We start from the raw sequence: 21,724 nt of genomic DNA, 5'->3' as shown, positions 1-21,724 counted from the left end.
GGCGAGTATAAAGACACCTGAGACTGTGAGAGTAGCTCAACATGCTTGTTAAGGGTGTCCTCAGCCTCAGTTAGAGATGAACCAGGCTCTGTGCTGGCAGACAGGACACTGTTGCTGCTCTTAATCCAAGCAGAGACCTGTAGAGATTCAGATCATTGAGGAAATATATACACTTTTCAGCAAGCTACTGTGAAATATTAAGCCACATTTATTGACATATAATAAACAATCTAATGATTGAGTTTAAGGGTGAATCTCAGGAAAACATGTCCAGGTTAAATAAATAATACATTTTTGCATTTGTTTAGTTTAATCAGCATACAGGCAAGAGAAAATATAACCATGATCTATAAATACTAAAATTACAATGGTGTATAATTTTTTTTTATTATTAGGTGGAGAAATGTGCCAATAAATGTACATATTTTGTGACATTAGATAAATAAATTTTATTTGTTTTTAATTAGCATTAATAGAAAGTCAACCTTAAATAATAATTATATTTTTTGCATTTGATTAGAAAGGCAACAGCAAATACAACCATAATGTATAAATTAGGGCTGTCAAAAGATTAATCGCGATTAATCGCATCCAAAATAAAAGTTTGTGTTTACATAATATATGTGTGTGTACTGTGTATAATTATTTTGTATATATAAATACACACACATGCATGTATATATTTAAGAAATATTTGCATACATATACTGTATATATATTTATATAGTTTATATTATATAAATATAATTTTTTATATATATAAATATATATATATAAATATACAGTACCAGTCAAAAGTTTGGAAACATTACTATTTTTAATGTTTTTGAATGAAGTCTCTTGTGCTCATCAAGCCTGCAGTTAAAAAAACAAAACAAAAACAAAAAACAGTAATATTATGAAATATTATTACAATTTAAAATAATGGTTCTCTTTTTTAATATACTTTAAAATGTAATTTACTTTTGTGATGCAAATCTGAATTTTCATCAGCAAGTACTCCAGTCTTTGGTGTCTTATGATCCTTCAAAAATCATTCTAATATGATGATTTATGATCAATGTTGGAAAAAGTTGTGCTGCTTAATATTTTTTTTATAACCTGAGATACTTTTTTCAGGATTATTTCATGAATAAAAAGTTAAAAAGAACTGTATTTATTTAGAATAGAAATCTTTTGTAACAATATACACTACCGTTCAAAAGTTTGGGAACAATAACTATTTTTTTAAAAGAAATTAGTACTTTAATTCAACAAGGATGCGTTAAATTGATAAAAGGTGATGGTAACGATTTATATTGTTAGAAATGTTTTTATTTTGAATAAATGCTGTTTTTTTGAATAAATGCTGTTAACGTTTTACTCATCAATGAATCCTGAAAAAAGTATTCCAAAAAATATATATTAAACAGCACAACTGTTTCCATCATTGATAATAACTGAGTATCAAATCAGCATATTAGAATGATTTCTGAAGGATCATAAGACACCAAAGACTGGAGTACTTGCTGATGAAAATTCAGCTTTGCATCACAAAAAAAATTATATTTTAAAATATATTAAAAAAGAGAACCATTATTTTAAATTGTAATAATATTTCATAATATTACTGTTTTTTGTTTTTGTTTTGTTTTTTTAACTGCAGGCTTGATGAGCACAAGAGACTTCTTTCAAAAACATTAAAAATAGTAATGTTTCCAAACTTTTGACTGGTACTGTATATATATAAATATATATATATATATATATATATATATATATAAATAACACATTTTTCTTAAATATATACATGCATGTGTATTTATATATACAAATTTAATTATACACAGTACACACACATATATTATTAAAAACAAACTTTTATTTTGGATGCGATTAATCGCGATTAATCTTTTGACAGCCCTAGTATAAATACTTAATATAAATGATGTCTTTGAATTTTAAGTATTATTATTTATACAATCATTTTAAAATAATGTATCAAAAAATGTTGTTTCGCCCATAATTCTGTCTTATTAGAGGTGTCTTAAAAAAGTGAAAAGAGAGACTATCTAATTTTTCTATACCTTAGCCACCAGTTCTTCGAATGAGGACACCAGCTGCTGCCTTTTGCCGGTTAACTCTCTGTGGGCATGACACTCATGGCTCAGAACCTCAATTCTCTCTTTGATGTATCCCAGCATCCTCTGTAGCCCTCCAACTTGGGCACTAACAAACAAACAAACACACAGATGCCTGACATTGCACAGAACATCCCAATCCACGGAAAACCTGGAGTCTGGATATCAACTGTGATAGGGTCTTTTTTTAACACACTGTAGCATCTGCTCTTTGTCTTCTCACCTTTGTGGGTCAAGCTTCTGAAGGAACAGCTGACCTCTCTGAAGAGGCTCGGCGGATGAGTCTTTTATACTGCGTGAAAACTCTTCATGTTTCCTAGCCAGCTCAGGTAATGACAGAGGTTGAGTCTTCAGCTCCTTTATAGCAATCTCTATCGTGCCCAGCACCTCAAATGCCTGATGACAAAAAATATATAATTTCAGAAAACCTTTGTATTTAATACATAAATGTGGATCACTGAGTCTATGCTGACTAACTGGCCATATTTCCATTTGTAAGTCAGGATCCAATCTCTTGAAGTATATATTTAAACGATTTATACTTTACGAAATATTGCAGTACAAATGTCTCCATTATGGCCCTCAAAAGACTGATGTTATCACGCAGTAAATCAGTCATAATTAATTTGATTGAATATGATTCTCACTAATTCTTCTGCTTCATCTTTTAAATGGTCCTTTCTAAAAAAGCCTTGCACTTATATACGTTCAGAAAGTCTTCTAGTTTTGTGGAACAGACCAGCCATTAGTCAGGTGGGTAATTACACAGAAAAGAGAGAGGCCACAAAGCATTTGACCACTGGATTTACAGAAATCATTCCACTTCTGAGGAGGGTTTTCTCAACATTGCATATCGAATCAACTCCTGATGAAAACTAATCATTATTTGAATTGTCACATTTAACAATATATTGCAATGTCTTTGGAAGGCTTTTGTCTTTCAAACTGTTTTTTTGTTATTATTTTAAAAATATTTATTTTAATTTGACATTTTTATGATTTATTCAATTATTTGCTTTTCATTAAACTCACAAACCCCCTGCAGTTCCTTCACAAACCCTATCCTATTCAATTCAATGCAATGCAATAAACGAGTTTGGTCAAAAGTAATCTGAAAGTAAAAGTTTCTGTAATGGTGTAGTTGCTGTTTTGATTCTCCTGCGTATTTTTCCTGTTAATTATTAAAGACTGTTTATTCTTTTTGGATTCATGCGTGTTTGACAACCTGACAATTACATCACCAACTTCAATTTTAGTCATGCAATGCAAGTAACATTAAATATATTATGCAATTTTAAATTTCCCTGATATTTCCAGGTTTTAAACACTAATTAACTATATCAACTTACATTTTATAAGCACACAACAAAATTCACCTTTAAGGTATCCGTGTCATTTATGTTTTGTTAAAAATGTGAACGTTTCTTCAAGTAATGTTAATCACAAGCCTTAAAAACTTTTATTCCTGAGGGAATCCACTGCAAATTAGCCTTCCAGGTTAGCCTACAATTTGATGTCATGACCAAACAGCTTGATATCAATGTATGCTCTCTTTATAATATCACTCTCTTTTATAATCCACACTCATATTATTACAATATACATCTCCACTAGGGGGTACTACCTCCAACAACAAAACACATAAGTCACTAGAGTGCTCTCAGAAGAAATACAGCCGCTGAAGTGTTTACCAAGAGTTAGAGCTCTGTCAGCTCAGTTATCCAAACCTCAACTTAGTCAAAGCATGTGAAGTGCTACTACACTACAGTGCATACTTTATTAGCACTGCTGTAAAAGGCATTGCTCTCCTGTAGATGAGCCAGCCGATTCATCATGAGGCTCCAGAACTGCTCGTGTGTAGTTTTGAGGTTCTCACTCTTCTCTGACAAGCGCTGAAGTTGTGTGGACTCATTCGAGGAAAGCAGATCTGATGCCTGCTGTAGTAACCTCTCGACCAGCACACCCCAGTCCTGAAGGAAGATACAGTATGAAACACAAAGACAAACAGTATTATTTGTGCCAGTCCTGATATGAAGTACCTTTTAAACTGGAAAAGAATATGTGTGTGCTGTAATATTAGCAGCTATTTCTATATCAGATTTGAAGTAATGTGCTGTGGTCAAGCTCAGACACTATTAATTATAACTTGATTATTTTACACAATGGCAAGTAGATTAACAGTTCAGAAATAGAGATCTAAAGTTACTGTAGCTGTGGCTCAGTGAGGGATTTAAATTACATGATGATGTCAATTTAATTTTGAAAGTTATATAATACCATACACATTTCTTTTTTATTTTAAGTATTTATTTAATGTATACAATTATTATAAAAACATTTTTTTTTTACTGATGTCTGTGTTGTTTTCCCACCAAAATGATATCACATCCTGATGTCTGGCTTTTTCTAGCAAAATAGTTGTTTGAAACAGGATGGAAAAGTGATTTTGTGGACAAAGACCTGTACACTAATTATAGATGTAATCAATTAAAACACAATGGCCTGGTTACACACACAGGGATTAGATTAAGCCAGGATTAGCCTTAGTTCAATTAGGACATTTAAAGGTGCACTAAGCGATGTCACAAATTTTTTTGGCTGAAACATTTTTTGTCACATACAGCAAATATTCTCCTCACTATCCGCTAGCTATCTGTCCCCTGAACACACTGTAAAAAAAACGGTCTCTGTAGACAGCCCAGGCTCCACAAATGGCAACAAAAACAAACTGGCCCAGCCTGGACCTCGAAACATAACAAACCGTGTTCCAGCCAATAACCGACAAGAATGATTTGGGGTTGGGGTGTTAGTGTGCATGCACATGAAGGGGGGTGTGGGGAGGGGAGGAGAGAGAAGCATGAAGAGGGAAGTTAGCTAGAGGAGAGATTTCCTAGACAACAACTAACGTTAGAATTATATTCTCTTGAATTTTGATATGGCCGACACACGACCAAAGAGTCGACGTTCAGATGAACAAATAGCAAAGAAGAGGGAAAAGGAGAAGGAACACGCAAAGTCACAAATTCATGGGGAGGGGACGGGATGAGGAGGAGGGAGGGTCGAGCTAGTCAACAAGAAGTGACGTCACCCAACATCGCTTAGAGCACCTTTAAGTAGCTTCTATAATAATGCCTTAGAGAAAAACAATACTTATGTGCATCTTGAGGCAAAACAGTGGCACTGACATATTTTAAGATATGTCAGTGTAAGTTGCTTTCAGTTAAAACGGCTCAAACATGCATTTAGTCTGAGACTAGACTTAAGCCTTGTCTGTGAAACTGGAAGAATGTGTTTTGTTTTGAAACAGCGCATGACACCTGAGACAGAGCAAAGATGGCAATACAATTATTTAAAATTCAATTATGACATTTACTCATTGTATTGTGAGAAAAAAATACTGTATGTTTTCCATCTTGAACCCCACTAGGTTTAATATTTTATCCAATATATTAAGGCATATGTGATTTATTTTACATTTATTTTATTTTACTGTGAATTTAAACTGAAGCCAAATGTTTATTAAAAAGTGATCTCTTACCTTAGCTTTCTGTTCAAACTCTTTGCATTCATGTAGTAAGTCCTCATTTTCTGACAGAGATGAACCCAGCTGACTTTTTTCCAAGAGCAAAGTAGTCTTTTCCTTAAACCATTGTGTTACCTGTTTAAAAGCACACATCACACAGTTTTAAGATGCAACAGTGTGAGAAGTGTGAGACCTGAAGTATAATTGTGTAGTAAACTTTACAAATGATCAGCATAAAAATAGATTAAAGTACTTTATATATATATATATATATATATTTTTTTTTTTTTTTTTTTTTTTTTTTGGCTGTCTTTAATGACAGCAGTACAGATCTGACATACATAAAACCTGATGATCATGTTTTCCAGCAAGATTAGTGTAGGTATGTTCTAAAGAGCTCCAATGGAAGCAAAAACATCTGACTGTCCGTTTTTTTCCTTTAATTGTTTTTTAATTTGATAATCTTAAATATTATTTGATTCACAGTTTTTGAATTCAGCAGTATACATTTATTATTATTTTAAATTGAACATTGTGATTCAAAACATTAGTGAAAGCAGTAAGAGCATTTCCACTGGGATCATATCAAACACAAGCATGTGCCCTGTCCCCTCTCAGCATGTTAAGTATGCTGGACAGTTATTTTAGTTCAACATTTTTAAAAGGCAGCCGGTCATCAGCATGTTTTTGCAGAGTGCCTTTGAGCTTGAGTAACCTTTACTATGTGAGGGTATATAACTATATGACTTTATTACTATATGACTTTCACGTTAACTATATTCATCATTTCATATTTTATTACCAAGCTATTCATTACACAATGGCAGGAATGTCAGGATTGTGACTGGTTTCTGCAGAGCCCTTTATGCAGCACAGCCAGACATTTACTGTTTTCATTTTATTCTGATGTCATGTGGTAGATATCTTAAAGGAGCAATCAGTAAATTTTAATCTTGCACTAGCCAGTATTGTCTTGGACCTGGCGGTGTAGCTGTAGCATCCAGAAAACGAAAAAAAAATAATAACAAATTCCAATCCGAACACTTAAAAATAGTGCCTCTTACACTCTTCTGTCGCAAGTCCAGGTGCAGCTGATGGCATATCTTCTTTTACAGATTTTTTTTTTTTTTTTTTTGTACTTAACTTGAGACACATTATATCCAGTTTCTATACTAAAAATGACTTTTTCTTCTGGCAGAGTGGCTTACCTCCTGTTCCTGTCGCTCCCATTGGCAAATGCGGTGGATTGTTTCCAGCTCATGCTGCTGATGTCTCATGCAAATGTCCACTTGCCTGCGTCTGTCCTGCAGAATCTCCATTAGACCTTCAACCTTTCCAAAGCTGCTTCTGGCCCCATGAGAAGCTCTGTCATACTGCAGGGCCTTCTCGGACTGGAAGTCCTTCAAAAATTCCAGCAACTCACGACTCTTTTTCAACACCAGCATTGACTTCTCCAACATCCCTGAGGATAGAGCACAAGCTTTGGTGTGTTTGATCCTACAGTGTCTATGACAGATAACAAAAAGCTCTATGCAGACTTATTTTGACGTTCATATGATGATGATCTCATTATAGTGTTTTTTACTGTCAATCTAACAAAGCTTCCACTACTGACTTTGTTCTTGCTGCTAGGGTGTTGAGTGCATCATTAGTCAGTTGCTTTGGTGTTCTGGTTGCTTTGGTGGCTGTGAGTTGCAAGGGTGTTCAGAATGGTGCCTATAGTTATTTAGTTTGAATGACAGACAAACCTGGGGAACAAAGCTCTTACCTCTTCTAATAGTGCCGTGTCTCTGAAGCAGTTCATTCATGTTGTCTGCAGTGGTCGACTTCTGGCCAACACTCTGAAAGTCCTCAGCTTCGTCTATCCTGATGGCAAACTATAATCGAAAAAGTTTTTAAAGGCAGCTGAAAAGACTGGTAAGATTAAGAGGCTTATGGAAATATGAATTAAAAATATATATTCAAGCATTCAAGTTTAGGGGCGGAAGTTGTTGTTTTTTTATGTTTTTGAAGGTCTCAACACGGCTGCATTTATTTAATCGGAAATACAGTAAAATAGTATTATGAAATATTATTACAGTTTAACATAACTGTTTTAAAATATTTTAAAATTGGATTTATTCCTGTAATTCCAAAGCTGAATTTTTAGTGTCACACGATCCTTCAAAAATCATTCTTATGTGTTAATTTGGTGCTCAAGAAATATTTCTTGTTATTGTCAATGTTGAACATGATTGTACTGCTTAATATTTTTAGTAGAAACTGTAAAAAAAATAAAATAATAATAATTAAAGTGAAACATGTATGCATTGCAACAAGAACTGTATGCAACAACAAAAGCATGTGACCAGTGTAGGCAAATTACTCATGAACTAGTTTTTGAACATGTGTCTGTCAAAAATGCTTGAGTCATTGGTTTGAATCAAACAACTATTTGTTTGATTAATATTATAGCCATTTCCAACTAAAATGAAAAAAAGTTGTTACTGTGTTGAATGTTTTTATAGATTTTTGTTACTGACTAGTTGCTCACATGACAACATATAGTTCAGAATCAAATTCAGAACAGAGTTTTGTTGTAATAGATGGCATTTTCATAAATGCAAATATCAAAATGTTACCAAAATAATACTGTTTTGTTTTAATGAGTATTTTTATAGTTTCAATGGAATCAATTTATTGGTAAGGAGGTTACTTCAAAAGTTCCTACTAAAGCAATTGTAGATGGAATCATTATGGAACAAAAATAGTTAAATTCCTTTTGATTCTCATCTCTGAGAAAGAATGATATCTGAGATCTGGTATACGCCACATTTCTTTCAACATCTGCTCGGAAACAGTGTGTGTTCTCTGCATGACCAGTTTCTGGTGAAAGACAACTCCATCGCGTCACAAAAATGATAGCAGCAACCTTCAATGGATGAATGCAGTCAACTATGTACATCATCATAACGGTAATTTAGCAGGAAGCATGTGTGTTGAAATGTTAGCAGCAAAACAAATATTGTTCTGAAACATGTTCAACGTTTGTTTATGCTTTCGGCTTCTGTCAAAACAGCAGCATGTGACCTTGATGAGGAGTCATCTTTTATCTGGAATTTATAGCGGAAGCAGATTTCAAAGTACTGAGACTGACTTACACAGAAGTGGCTGTTCACTATAGAAAACTGAAGAAATATACAACATTGCATGTTCAATATCAAATAGCACCATGGTATCCAACTTTAAAGCTGTAAAAACAAAAACCGTCATTGTTTTGAACAGTACACCGCGTACTGCACTCCCCGTGGAATGTTTAACCATCAGAGACCAAGCTTTTTTTCTATAAATTGTTTTTAAAAGCTGCTGGTTATGAAAATAATGATACTTTATGTTTGGAAAATGTTGCGAAAATATAACAATGGGCTTTTAAAGTTACAAAATTTCACTGCTGTTATGCACAGTGGCCCCTAAAGGACACTTAAGGACACAGTTCTCTTTGCATTTTCTGCTTCAAAAAAACAAAACTGCATTTTAAACATGCAACTTTGCTACATGTCTCTGGCTACATGTCTTTGTCTCTGTGGGTTCAAGTATGTCAGCAGGTCCTATAAGCAACTACATTACCTCCAGAGCACACTCAAAGAAATGGCAAGCCAAGATCAGGAGGGATCTCCTCTTCTCCAGGTGGGTCACCAGTGTTTTCCAAGCCTCGCTGAGAGAGACAGCCATTGCCTCGTACACCAGACCCTCTCCTTCCTTCTGAGCTGCTGTTTTATCTGCCTCCTCCAGCAAAGCCCACACACCTCCTTCATTTTTCTGTTAGATTGAAATTCAATTATTAGAGTATTATTAAGTGTAGCCAACTCTTTCTTTTATTTAAACTGTAAACAAGAAGCAGCTTCCATGCTGATTAGACACGTCTGGTGGGCAGATGCACATACGCACATAATGAAATATTAATGTGCAATGCCTTTTTACTGTGGTAGAGGATTTGTTTTGTTTTGATTAAAGGCTATACTCTTCGTTCTGGGTCTGTAGTTACTTTTGGTCAGATAGCAGCTCTGATGTTCACCAAAACAGTTTGGAGCGGTCTGACCATTTTTTCACTTTCAAATATAGCACAGAAATGCATATAATTGTATGTTCAAATAAATATTTTTAAGGCAGATCAAAGCAGCAAGGAACTCTCCTTGTAAGGTCTGAAAGCATCGCTTTGTGGCATATGACAGATGTAACGCCAGCTATTTGGATAGATAGGGCAATATAAAAGAGTACAAAATGTCTTATGAAACTGTGCTAAGAATGTTAAACATCTGTTATTAATTTCTCTTCATTAAATCCTTGATTTTTACCCTGCAAATCACTTTATAATTCACCTTCAAAACATTCATCATGAATGGAATCATCCCACTGAAAAGAGCAGATTTATAACAATCATATTTCAAAGGCTCAAATGAAACATTAAAGAACCTTGCAGTTAAACTGTGTGGTGGGTCTTAAATAGGCATTAAAGATCAGGAGCCTCCAACAACGGCAACATAAAACGCCAGTGGAAATGCCGTTAATCATCTCCTCATGGTTCTGTGAGGAAGACATTGGGCTTAAGATAGGGCACCGAAAGAACAGAAAACTATACAAATACATGCCAGCCAAAAGTTTGAACACACATTCTATTTTTTACTTTTCAGAAAAATAATAAAGTCATCAACACTAAAATAACAACAGTAGTTTGGGAATCATCAAAACTGTACTATATTATAGCTTCTTTAAAGTTGATAAACCACCTTTTTGAAAGAAGTCTCTTATTCTCACTCAAGCTGCATTTATTTGATCAATAATAGATACAGTAAGGACACTTGTTGGCTGCTTACTTCACTATCTGGTCTAACTCATCCATACAGTAGCCGTAATAATAATAATAATAATAATAAAAATTGTCTACAAAACTAATTTTGTCTGCATTAACCTTAAGATAAAAATGGTTTTAAAGATCATGAGAAATATAAATTTAGTTAGGTCTATCTAAACTTTTGTCTGGTAGTCTACAAAATAAAACAATTGTACTTTAAAGCCCAGCTGTAGTCAATAATTGTATCCCTTAAAAACAGGGTTGTTTGTGATGTCAGAAACACCAGAGATTTCAAAGTCTTTGGTTCACTGCTAGCCTAGAAATCTAGACGCACCCTAGCGGCAGCAAAATTCATTTTGCAGCCAGGGTAGTCTAGCAACTCTCCGTTGACTTTTGTGCTGGAAAAACCTAAATTGGGTCAGGCCAATCACATCGTGTATAGAGTAGGCGGGGCGGGCTTAACATAATGACGACAGAGTTGCGACGGTTCCCTGCTACTTGAAAACAAAGAATGGCGGCTGCTGCTGGCGAACAGTCTTTCGAATCGGCTTTGGCCGCGACTCTGGAGGACTTGGAGTTAAGTTTTTCTTTGAGAAAAGAGCAAAGAACGGCACTGAAGTCATTCTTAAAAAAGGAAGATGTGTTCGTAGTTTTGCCGGCCAGATTCAAAAGTTGAATCTATCAACTAACGTTAGCTCCGCTGTTGGGAAAACGCTCTGGTTGGTTGAAGCGCTGTCCTATTGCGTGCAGAGGGAATTTGAAAGACAGCCGTTTATCCCGCCCCTCGGATTGAGCCGTGTCTATGGTGAGTTGCCAGACCTAACATCTTGATGTAGGTCTGGCTTGCCAGGCTAGTTCACTGCAGTTTTAAGGAGAAAATACTCAGCAATGGTGTAGAGTGTAGACTTATACATTTCTACATGGTTTGTCTTAAAGCACATTTAAAACACCACATAGACATATAAACAACATTTAAAACGGAATTTTCACCACAGACATTTTTTTTGCATTGGTACAGCTGAAATTACCTTAAGTTTGGCAAGAAGCTGCTCGTGTTCCTCTAGAAGCTTTTTTGTCTCATCTTGGTTGTTTCCAATCTCCAAGAGGTTGGGTTGCGCTTCAATCAGTTGTAGATGCACCAGCTCCCCACACTTTAAACACACACACGCACACGCACACGGAAGTGTTAATATTTGCTTGTGCTTCTGCACATGCACCTCTTGTATACACGTGGCCCCAAGTGCATTTCACAGACTGTAAACAAGACTAGTCTTCCACTGGCCCCTTGCCAAAGCGCACTTCAATTTCAATGCCAAGCCCCCTCAGTGAATTCATCCGATTAATTGCTAGTCCCAATGCATACTTTGGCATGCAAATTGCACTGATCTTAAATTCACATTGCATTTTGCAAGTATGGGACAAGCCATTCTGAGAGTGAATGAAATGTGAAGCTTCCACAGCTGCCACAGCCTGTCATGTTTGTTAAACAAAGGCAAAAAATACAGTTTAAGGTATGTGGTCTGATGGCTAATTATCAGCTCTGTATACATTAAAGTATCCCTATTATGCTATTTTAAACCTTCCTTGTTTTGGAGGCCTCCTACAATACATGCATCCAAGATCAAGAAACACTTTAATTTTCAAATAATAATATACATTGCAGCATCACGTCTTTCCTAACAGTGCCTGAAAAAGCTTGATAAAGGATTCAATCTCTCTAAACCCCTCCTCAACGAGAGCTTCAGGCAGCATACAGGGTCTATTGCAGGCTAAAACCAACATGCCATTAACAGCTTTGTGTATGAAGAACCAGCCATATAAACAAAGACAAAAGTGAATACTTCAACCTAAAAAGCCAATGATATCAAACCTCCCGCAACACTGGTGAAGGGAAGATTATCAGTGAATAGCAACTTAAATATACTGTTTCCCACACAAAGCTATCAAATGACGTCAGGAGATTTGGAAGAGAGCAAGCATTGTATGGACTACTTTTTGGGCCCTAACACACAAATTAACAGCATATCAATTATGAGAAGTAAAAATATTAATTTTGGGATGAACTATTCCTTGAAACAATAGCAGGGAGACTGCAGTGTCCTTCTAACAAGCACACACTAGACAATAACAAGACAGGAGGGTGAACGGTCGCAGAGAATCATTATGAATAATTCATGCCATAAGTAGTTTGGACCATTACAGAGCTCTGTGTTTTTCTCACAGCTGTTTTTGTATTCCTATTAAGTCACTATGTCAGGCATTTTTGGGAAAAATTTTTGCAGTGCATGGAATTCTCTAACAAAAAAACAAAAGGTTGTATTGATATAGCCTGAGCCAAAAGTCTGTTGAATAGCCCAAGCGGTGTGCTCAGGACATCAATGGTGGGAGCAGTTTCCTTTCTGTGTTTGAAGAGCTTTAGATAAATCAATGAAGATCTCACGGTGAGTTCATATCACATGCAGTAGTTTTAATTGAAAGATATTATTTAGAAAGGAATATTTCACCCCAAAATGTAAATTCAGTCCCCATCCACTTGCACTGTAGAGAAAAGAGCAGCTAGCCAGTGTTATTCTTAACAAAAACAACTAGTAGAAAATGGATTTTTTTTTTTGATTTTTTTTGGTAATCAAACATAAATAGAAATGTATTAATAACTAACTAACTGAAATAAATAAGTTTAAGTGGAAGTATTAAAATAGAATAAAAAGACAAAAATCACAAATGATATATTAACATACTATAATAGCATGGAAATTCTGCTGAATCTCTTATTTTGTGTTCCACAGATTCTACTGATTTAGAACAGTAATTTGAGTAAATAATGATTTAACTGTAATATTTGAAAGAACTACCCTATTAAGTCATTTCAAGACATATTGATACTACAGTACAAGTCAACCTTAATCACCAAAAAATGTTATTAATCACTGCACTATGATCATCTGAAAGAATGATAACTGTACCAGTAACAAACCAGTATCAAGTTAAAAAGGCACAAACATGTTTACACAACAAAAAGTCTTGGCATTGTAAAGTAAAATAGTTCAAATTAAAATACCTTGAGCACTGCTACAACAATCTGTGAGTCTCCAGCCTGTACGGCCACGGTGCTGATTGTGGTTGTGGAAGGCTGACCTCCAGCATCACCTTCACTGGGCATTGTGGACATTCTCCCCTCGAGTCCACACGTCCAAGAATCAGAAAGGTCAGAACAAAGCCCAGTACACACGGGTTCTTGCTGTAATCCAAATCTCCACAACGACCCCAGTGGGCGGTTAAACCCAAATAGAGTAAAGTCTCTGAGGATTTTAAAGTGACACAGCCCACGTCCACATCAAAGATCCACTTGCCCTGCAGGTAATCTCTGCAACCCCTCAAAGGACTTTCACAATTGCTGGGCTCCTCCAGGGTCCACCAGGGCAACTGGCCTGACTGAACAGTGTGGTGCAAACACAGCCGTCTATGTTAAAAATAGAAATATCCACTAAGTTTATCACACTGTGCAGATCATTTGACACACCCCCGTTTGGTTGCTTTAGTGCGTCTGTTGCTCTTTCTCCTCCCCTTGCATGTGTCTCACTTAGCCTTAAGTTTGTTTTTCATCACAATAGAACATATTGCAAACTATTACATACCAGAAGAAAAAAACTAAAAATATTCTGCTTTTATTTACTCATCTCATGTAAAAAATTATAACAAAATAACAAAACAAAAAAAAGCACAAGTAGTTCTATATTCCAAAACTAAAGTTGTCATTCACTAAAAATCTTGACGTATGCTCTATTACTTTATTGTCCTCGAAAGGCAATTTATGTAGACAGCATACATACATGTACAGCTACACAACACAACACAACACACACACACACAATAACATACATTTTATAATAATTCTGGCATAAAGGAATTCTTGTATTTATTTGATTTACACAAAGGGAGTTTAAATCTCCAGCCTGAGGGAAGCAGTTGGAAATGAATATACAATGGGTGGGTGACACTGGCAAGGACTAACTGGCCCATCCAAGTCACTGTTTGTTCATAAATTGTTCATAAATTTGTGTAATAGTCCTTAAGTCGGTCCCCAATATCTTGCTGCTGCACGTTTTATCTACACTATTCAACTTACTCCTATTCTTTACATTAAGATTACCATACCAACAAATAATAGAAAAACTTAAAGGGCACCTATTATGCAAAATTCACTTTTACATGGTGTTTGAACATAAATGTGTGTTGGCAGTGTGTGAGCAAAACCACCCTAGAATGATAAAAATCCATCCAGTGTTTTTTTTACAATCTCAATAAATCATAAGCACTGTCTCAGAATGAGCTGTTCTCAGATTCGGCGCAATGTGACGTAGAATTGAGCAGGCCCCTCCCACGACTGTTGAGTGACACTTCAGTTTGAGCCTAGACCCGCCCTGAGTGAGGTGGACACAGAGTCCGCCATTGTTCAACGCTTGAGCAGCTGTAGACAAGAATGTCTCCTAAGCAACTGAGGTGTGTTGTTGATGGATGTAAGAATGAACATAGCAGTCTTCATTTACTCCCTTTGTTACTCAAGGATGGATCTGTACTGTTTGTGATCAAGCTTACACTCTCCGGAGCAACAGGCCTAACGTGACTGGACACGGAAGAAATGAAAGTGCGAGCGCGCTCTTTATGACAGCTCTTCGAGTCATTTTACGGATATAAGGTTTACCAGTTTATTTAGCACCCACTGAAAAGGTGTGTATATTTGTTTACTGTTAGTTGTAACGAGTGTTTTGTGTACTTCGCTGTGTATGTTGTTGATAATGAAAGGGAGAGAGAGAGAGAGTTTATGGATAAGACTTTAATGCGCACTTCTTATACTATGTTTATTCAGCTCTTACAGAGATTCTCTGGAGTAAAACTAACGCTCATCTTTTGTGTCATGTACAATAAACTTCACTGAACTCGTCAGTATATTTTGGTCATCATTCGGACGGGTTTTGCTACAGCAGGCTTGTATTAGTGGATAAAAGCAGATGACAAATAAGTTATAACCATAATTAAACTAAACTATACCTGTTCTATGTCCATACAGCAAATATTATCTGGCTCTGTGGGCATTATTGTCCGACTCCGAGTCAAAATGAACACCGCAACTGAGAGTTTCTGTTCTGATATTATCAGATGAGATTGTTCTGACTCTGAGCGCGAGCTCGTGAGGCTCCGCCCCCTGTGCCGTGCAGCAGCAGTTAATTTGCATTTAAAGGGCACACACTAAAACAGCGCGTTTTTCTGAGCCACAAAAAATTACAATTTAAACATGCTGTAAAAAATGATCTGTTGGGTATTTTGAGCTAAAACTTCACATACATACTCTGGGGACATCAGAGACTTATTTTACATCTTGTGAAAAGAGTCATAATAGGTGCCCTTTAAGACAGATTCAATAAAACAGGTATAATACATTTTCATAAGAGACATCAATATTAAAATTGCAACGTTTCTTCAGAAAATGCATGCGCTGAAGAGCTTTCCCTCTAATAATGTTAGTGTTTACTTCAAAATCTAATTTATTATCAAATAATGTCCTTAAATATTTGTAACGCTTAACCACTTTCAACCTGATGTCCCTTTATGACAGCAGGCAACACAGGTATCGAGTTCTTCTAATGGAAATCAATGGACATCTCTTTTGTTTTAGAAGCATTAATATTTCAAACTGAAGCATCACACCACTGAATAAAATGATCTACCACTGGACCATGACTACCATCTGACTCAGTGAGAAGAGACACAATCACCAAATTTAATAATGTGTCTCCCCTCAAAAATACTCTGACAGTCATCAGTATATAAGGGAAACAAAAGAGGTGGCAGAACACATCCCTGTGTGATACCAGTGGAAGACAGCAGAGCGTTAGACAACACACCGTTAACATCTATCCTGAGATCTATTAGTTAAAAAAAAAATCCACTAACCAACACACAATGTTCAAATGGAAATGAAAATCGTCGAAAAGTTTTCTTGGCAAAATGTGTGGCTGGACACAGTTAAAAATAGAGGAAATATCAATGAAAAGTAAACGTACATGTAACTTCCAAATGTCTTAAAATCATATTTAATAAGGTGGAAGTAGTGTCTTCAACTCCTCTACCTGATCTATAGTGCAGATTGTGTCAAGGTTGAAATCTCCTTCCTAACTATTTTTATTAAAGACTTCATAACCAAAGAAGTAAGTGCAACATGCATATAATCATTAAGAGAAAGTGAATTTCTTTTTTCCGCAAACTGATACTTTTCCCCCCGTTATTAAACATCTTTTGTGTTCCACAGAAAGTCATAGGTTTGGAACAACATGATCCTATCAGAAGTGTTTATTTCCACTTATACTATATTGTCATCAGCATAATTAAATGGTCAGAAATAAGAGAAAGGCATTTTCAGTGTAATGCATCTGCAATGTATCTTTCCATGTTGTACCATGTGTTTAAAATGACCATGGAAGAGGCCTGTTCTGTCTTTAAATGCCTGTTCCAATCCAAACCACAGACCACCAGAAATCCACATTATGTTCCTTCCTATTAAATGTAATGGCTACTAAGTTATTAAAATAACTGTTTGTACTATATGCGGTTCATATTATTGCTTAGTACCTAAGCATGTAAATGTACAATAGTACAAACACTGTTATACAAAGTGCAAGCAATTATAAAACAAAAGTTATTGGAAGGTGGCAGAGGCATCTGGTGTGTTAAGAGTCTAATGTCCATCAGTCAACCACAGCTCAATTGACGGAAAAGACCAGAGAGAAGCTCTGATTGTGACTAGTCCCGAAGAGAAACAGTCCCCTCCACACCCTTAAAGAGGCTAGTTTAACAAAAAATGAAAATGTACTCAGCCTCATTTCGTTCTAAACCTGTATAGGCCTACATTTCTTTCTGCTGCAGAACATAAAATATATTTTATTGTCCACGCAATGAAAATCAATGGTTGCCAAAGCTGTTTAGTTACCATTGTTCATCAAAATGTCTTCTTTTATGTTTCACAGGGAAAAAGAAAGTTAAACAGGTTTGGAAAGACATAAGGGTGAGTAAATTTTGTTTTACTCGCCCAGCAAACTTTGTTGCAATTATATTACAAAGAGCATGAAATAGCTTTAGCATACTCCTATATGTTGACCAAATTCACCCAAATATGTTGTCACCACTTACCCTCAAGTTGTTCCAAACTGGTATGAGTTTCTTCTGTTGAACACAATAGAAGATATTTTGAAGAATGACAGGTGTCAGGTAATATAGACATTTTATGCTTGGCATTCCTAAAATGAAAATCACTTTCAGGCACTATTTAAACATTTATCAAAAGTAATATTCATTACTGAAATGATCATTGTGAACAGTGGAAAAAGTTACCTTTAGATCAGCATCCCACCACATACTTGCTGCTGAAACAATGTTGTCTTTTCCACTGAGGACAATAGCAGTTGCAGAACATCCTGAGGTCTTGCTATGGGGTCTTCCTACCAGTGCCTGATGGAGGAAATGTTTAGAGATAAAGTGGGGAAACTGATTACAACAGAGCAGCAATGGAAGAGCAATTCAGCTGTGCATTGCACATTGAACAATTATTCAGAATTTTATACAGCTATATATGATAACCATTACAGTGAACATGGAGACGATGATATCATTTCATCTTCAACCCTAACGGAAAATAGAAAAATAATCTACAGGCTCTCTATGGAATTCACAAGAATACATATTAGATCATACATTTTACTAACATCTTTAAACAGGATTTCACAATTTTTAACCATTGCATTACCATGACCATTGAAGTTGTTTTCTGGATACGTTTTTTTTTTTTTTTATCACTCAAATTCAGACTTTTAGTGTTAACAAATAACTTGTACTGATTTGTAAGTCAGTTGGCCTTCAAATAACTCAAGTTTCACTCTTGCATAGTTTCACACAGCAATATTTTGTTAAATATTTTAGACTGAAGCATAAAAAAATATCCATGACAAATTCACTGCAAAGACTGGGATCTGTCTAAAAGGTTGACTGTTAACTAATATAAAGGTTTCCAGAAAGTTGCCACAGAGGGTCTGTTTTTTTCCCACTGTTACAGACATGCCACCAGTCCTCCCAAAACCAGCAGCTGCTAAGACAGCTGAGAAATTCAATAGACTTCAGAGAACACCAATGGCTAGTATAGGACCTAAGGCGGCCCCTGACGACAACCATGCCATTTGTCAGGAGCCCTGATAAACTCAAGTTTATTATTAGACAAAACTCTGATTCTCAGGCCAGTCATCACACAAGCTCTGTGACTATGCTTTCCGGAAACCTGACAAGCATGTACGTGCTAAAAATGACACCTGTCACATCTTTATAATATGGGAATAAAAACATACACATCGAGATAAAATGCGAATAACGTAAGAACTTCACTTCATTAAATAATATTGCAGTAAGATAAAAATCAAATAGACTAATGGAAAAAATAAAATAAAAAGAGTATTATCTTTATGCAAATTCATTTTTTTCAGCATTTCTTTTTACTTTTTAGGTGAACTGAACAGGTTCTGGACAGGTTTTAAGATCAAATCATCAGAATGCTATTCAAAGGACTCCCAGTAATGCAAATGATTTCCAGCACAAACTAAGTGAATCATTTAGGGCCTGTAAATAACCAGAAAGCAAGAGTTTGAGATGAGCTGCTGAAATCTGCAGTTAAACATTGATGCAACTTTAAATATTAAGTATATAAAAAATATCTTCTTAACCATAACTGATAAGGGTTTTCTCCTAAAATGCTGCACAGGGCAGAGAGAATGTAAGTGAATAGCAATGCCTCAGGCAACTAATGACCTGCTTGACTCGCATTTTACCTTGAGATGTTATAAGAAATCATCAATACAAACACAAGTCAAAGTTCAAGCAAGATGCATGAAGATTTTGTAAAATATTTATATTGCACACAAACCAGTCAGCAGCCAAAATTCTCTCGCTCTCTCTATAAAAAATAAACACATGCTACCTTTAAAATGTTGGGGGTCAGATTTTTGAAAGAAAACCATTTCATTCATGATGCAGTGCATTTATCAAAAATGTGACTGTAAAGACATTTAAAATGTTACAATGGATTTCTGATAATTCAGCTTTGCCATCAAAGGAATGATACATTTTAAAATATATTGAAATAGAAAAGTTATTTTAAATTATAATAATAGTTCAGTTCTTAATGCATGTTTGATCAAATAAATGCAGGCTTGATGAGCACAAGACACTTCTTTCAAAAAAATGCACAAATGTACCAACACTGGTATAATCAGCCAGACATGCCAATTATGTTGCATTGCACTGACAAAAAAAAAAAAAAAATTAAAATTAAATAAATCACAAAACGCAGTATTGCCCATGTTTATTGAATGGGTGCTAGAATATTCCTGTACAGCAATGGACATTATGAGGCAGATTTATGCAAAGCATACATACAGTAACAAAGTCCTGTAAACTGTAACAACCTGCCAGCTTTATGACATAGTAAGAGAGTAACAGCCTTTCCTCTCCTGTCTTATGGCGCAGTTTCTTTCTTCATTTATTTTATACAACTTATATTTTCATAAAATACACTATAGCCTTTTAAAAATGGCAAAAGCATTATACAATTTAAATGGTATGCAAGGTACAAAAAAAGGAAAATAAATATGGCATTAATATTTTATGACATGCATTCATTTGCAAGCAGCGTACGCATTAGATTGACAATTTATGAGATGAAACCGTTGCTCACATTTTCCCATCAAAACAAAGCTCTGAACAACAATTCTACATTTGGATCTTAAAGCTTTGCTTTGTTTTGTACCTTCATGGTTGAACTACAACAGCTTCAGTTTCTGATGTGTTGTTTCAATACCGGTTCTACATTAGAAACCATCTTCTGCCATTTCAGCGAAGGCCTTGTGGATGGATATTTATACTGGCACAAGAGAGAAGGTTTGGTAATTCTCAACAGAAAGCAGCTGAAGGAAAGAAATAGAAAATACAATGCTTACGGTCAGGAAAGGCCTAAAAATCTAGAGCACCAGGTACAAATGGAGTAAAGATGGTGCTTTATGTACATTCTACAGGTTTAGTAGCACCATTACAAGCTCGAGGCGCCTCGTGGGAGGAGAAAAAGTCGACAGGTAAGGTAAAGCTTCTTAGGGAGACGAGAGTTCAAAGTAATGTTGTCGGTTTAGTATTCAGCTGTCCACGCAGGCAATGCAACGCGAGCCCGTGGAGACTATCTTTAACTGCGCTCTGTAAGTTAAGATGGTTTGGTGAGGTGAAGTACAACAGAGACGGCGGGTGATCGGGGTCACTTCTGGACCGGACCGGACGTGAGGATCAGGCGCTGTGCTGCCGACTGCGTCGATTCCTGCAAGAGGGCATGAGGGGTATCGGGTTCTCAACTTTCCCTAGGCCCCGCCTCCAGAGCCTCCTCATCCAGCCGCTGCTGCTCCTCTTCCTGTAGGAATCTCTTTTCCTCCACTAGCTTCATCCGGTCGCGGATGCTTTCGGCTGAGGAGGCCATGTCACCCGGGCTGCCGAAGAACTGCTCGCTCCTGCAACCAGGGCGAATGGGGATGGTGGGAAATGATGACAAAAACAAGACATATCCATCTCAGTGATTGTTGAAGAAGTCGATAAAGTAATCCAATTAAGGAATAAATATGAAAAGATTAATGCGTTAAATTGGTTTGAGGCAAATAGAAATTGCCCCAACATATGGATATCTTTTTGTAATGGATGAATCGGAACAGATAGTGAAAGAAACGTACATCACAACTCCTTCAATACTTTTTAAAAGGATCCTATTTTAAAAAATGTATTCATAAATAATAATAATGTAATCATAAGATGTTGTATGTGGATACATAAATTATTAGTAAATAGATCAATTTAAGCGAGGTACAAGCAGGCAACATTTTATGCATTCTGGCTTATACATTTACGCTTATACAAAGTGACTACCACCGCATTCAAGCCATACATTTTTCAATTCATACATTCCCTAGGAATCAAACCCATGAACTTGGGGTTGCTAACGCCTACTGATTGAACATGCATGGTTACTCCGTCAATACTGTTTTAAAGGATCCTATTCTTAAAAATCTATTCAATAATCATCATTATTATAAACAAAAATAAAAATATTAAGAGTATATTTTTTAAATGTATAAAAATATGATGTGGCTATAGTGTGGTATACACAAGTGTGGTCATGCT

At 35.8% G+C, this 21,724-nt stretch overlaps 2 protein-coding genes across 2 annotated transcripts in view; both read right to left on the bottom strand.

Annotated features, from left to right (window-relative positions):
* Nucleotides 1-17,917, bottom strand: part of ccdc141 (coiled-coil domain containing 141) — a 39,657-nt gene extending 21,740 nt beyond the window's left edge. The window contains exons 1-12 of the mRNA XM_079880512.1: nt 17,861-17,917; nt 17,660-17,692; nt 13,533-13,934; nt 11,503-11,625; nt 9,250-9,441; nt 7,412-7,520; nt 6,852-7,105; nt 5,659-5,778; nt 3,896-4,090; nt 2,344-2,516; nt 2,067-2,208; nt 18-137 (exon numbers count right to left, since the gene is read on the bottom strand). Of these exons, the coding sequence (XP_079736638.1) occupies nt 18-137; nt 2,067-2,208; nt 2,344-2,516; nt 3,896-4,090; nt 5,659-5,778; nt 6,852-7,105; nt 7,412-7,520; nt 9,250-9,441; nt 11,503-11,625; nt 13,533-13,643 (1,539 nt within the window). The 5' untranslated portion in view covers nt 13,644-13,934; nt 17,660-17,692; nt 17,861-17,917. The remainder of the gene's footprint in view (nt 1-17; nt 138-2,066; nt 2,209-2,343; nt 2,517-3,895; nt 4,091-5,658; nt 5,779-6,851; nt 7,106-7,411; nt 7,521-9,249; nt 9,442-11,502; nt 11,626-13,532; nt 13,935-17,659; nt 17,693-17,860) is intronic.
* A 1,942-nt stretch (nt 17,918-19,859) lies between these two features.
* sestd1 (SEC14 and spectrin domains 1) overlaps nt 19,860-21,724 on the bottom strand; it is a 31,156-nt gene continuing 29,291 nt past the window's right edge. Inside the window, exon 19 of the mRNA XM_079882409.1 lies at nt 19,860-21,060. Coding sequence (XP_079738535.1) covers nt 20,904-21,060 — 157 coding nt within the window. The 3' untranslated portion in view covers nt 19,860-20,903. The remainder of the gene's footprint in view (nt 21,061-21,724) is intronic.

This window comes from Squalius cephalus, assembly GCF_949319135.1.
Source record: "Squalius cephalus genome assembly, chromosome: 9".
Classification (NCBI taxonomy): Eukaryota; Metazoa; Chordata; class Actinopteri; order Cypriniformes; family Leuciscidae; genus Squalius; species Squalius cephalus.
The sequence above is the reverse complement of the archived record's forward strand: the minus strand, read 5'-3'. Positions and strand labels throughout refer to the sequence as shown.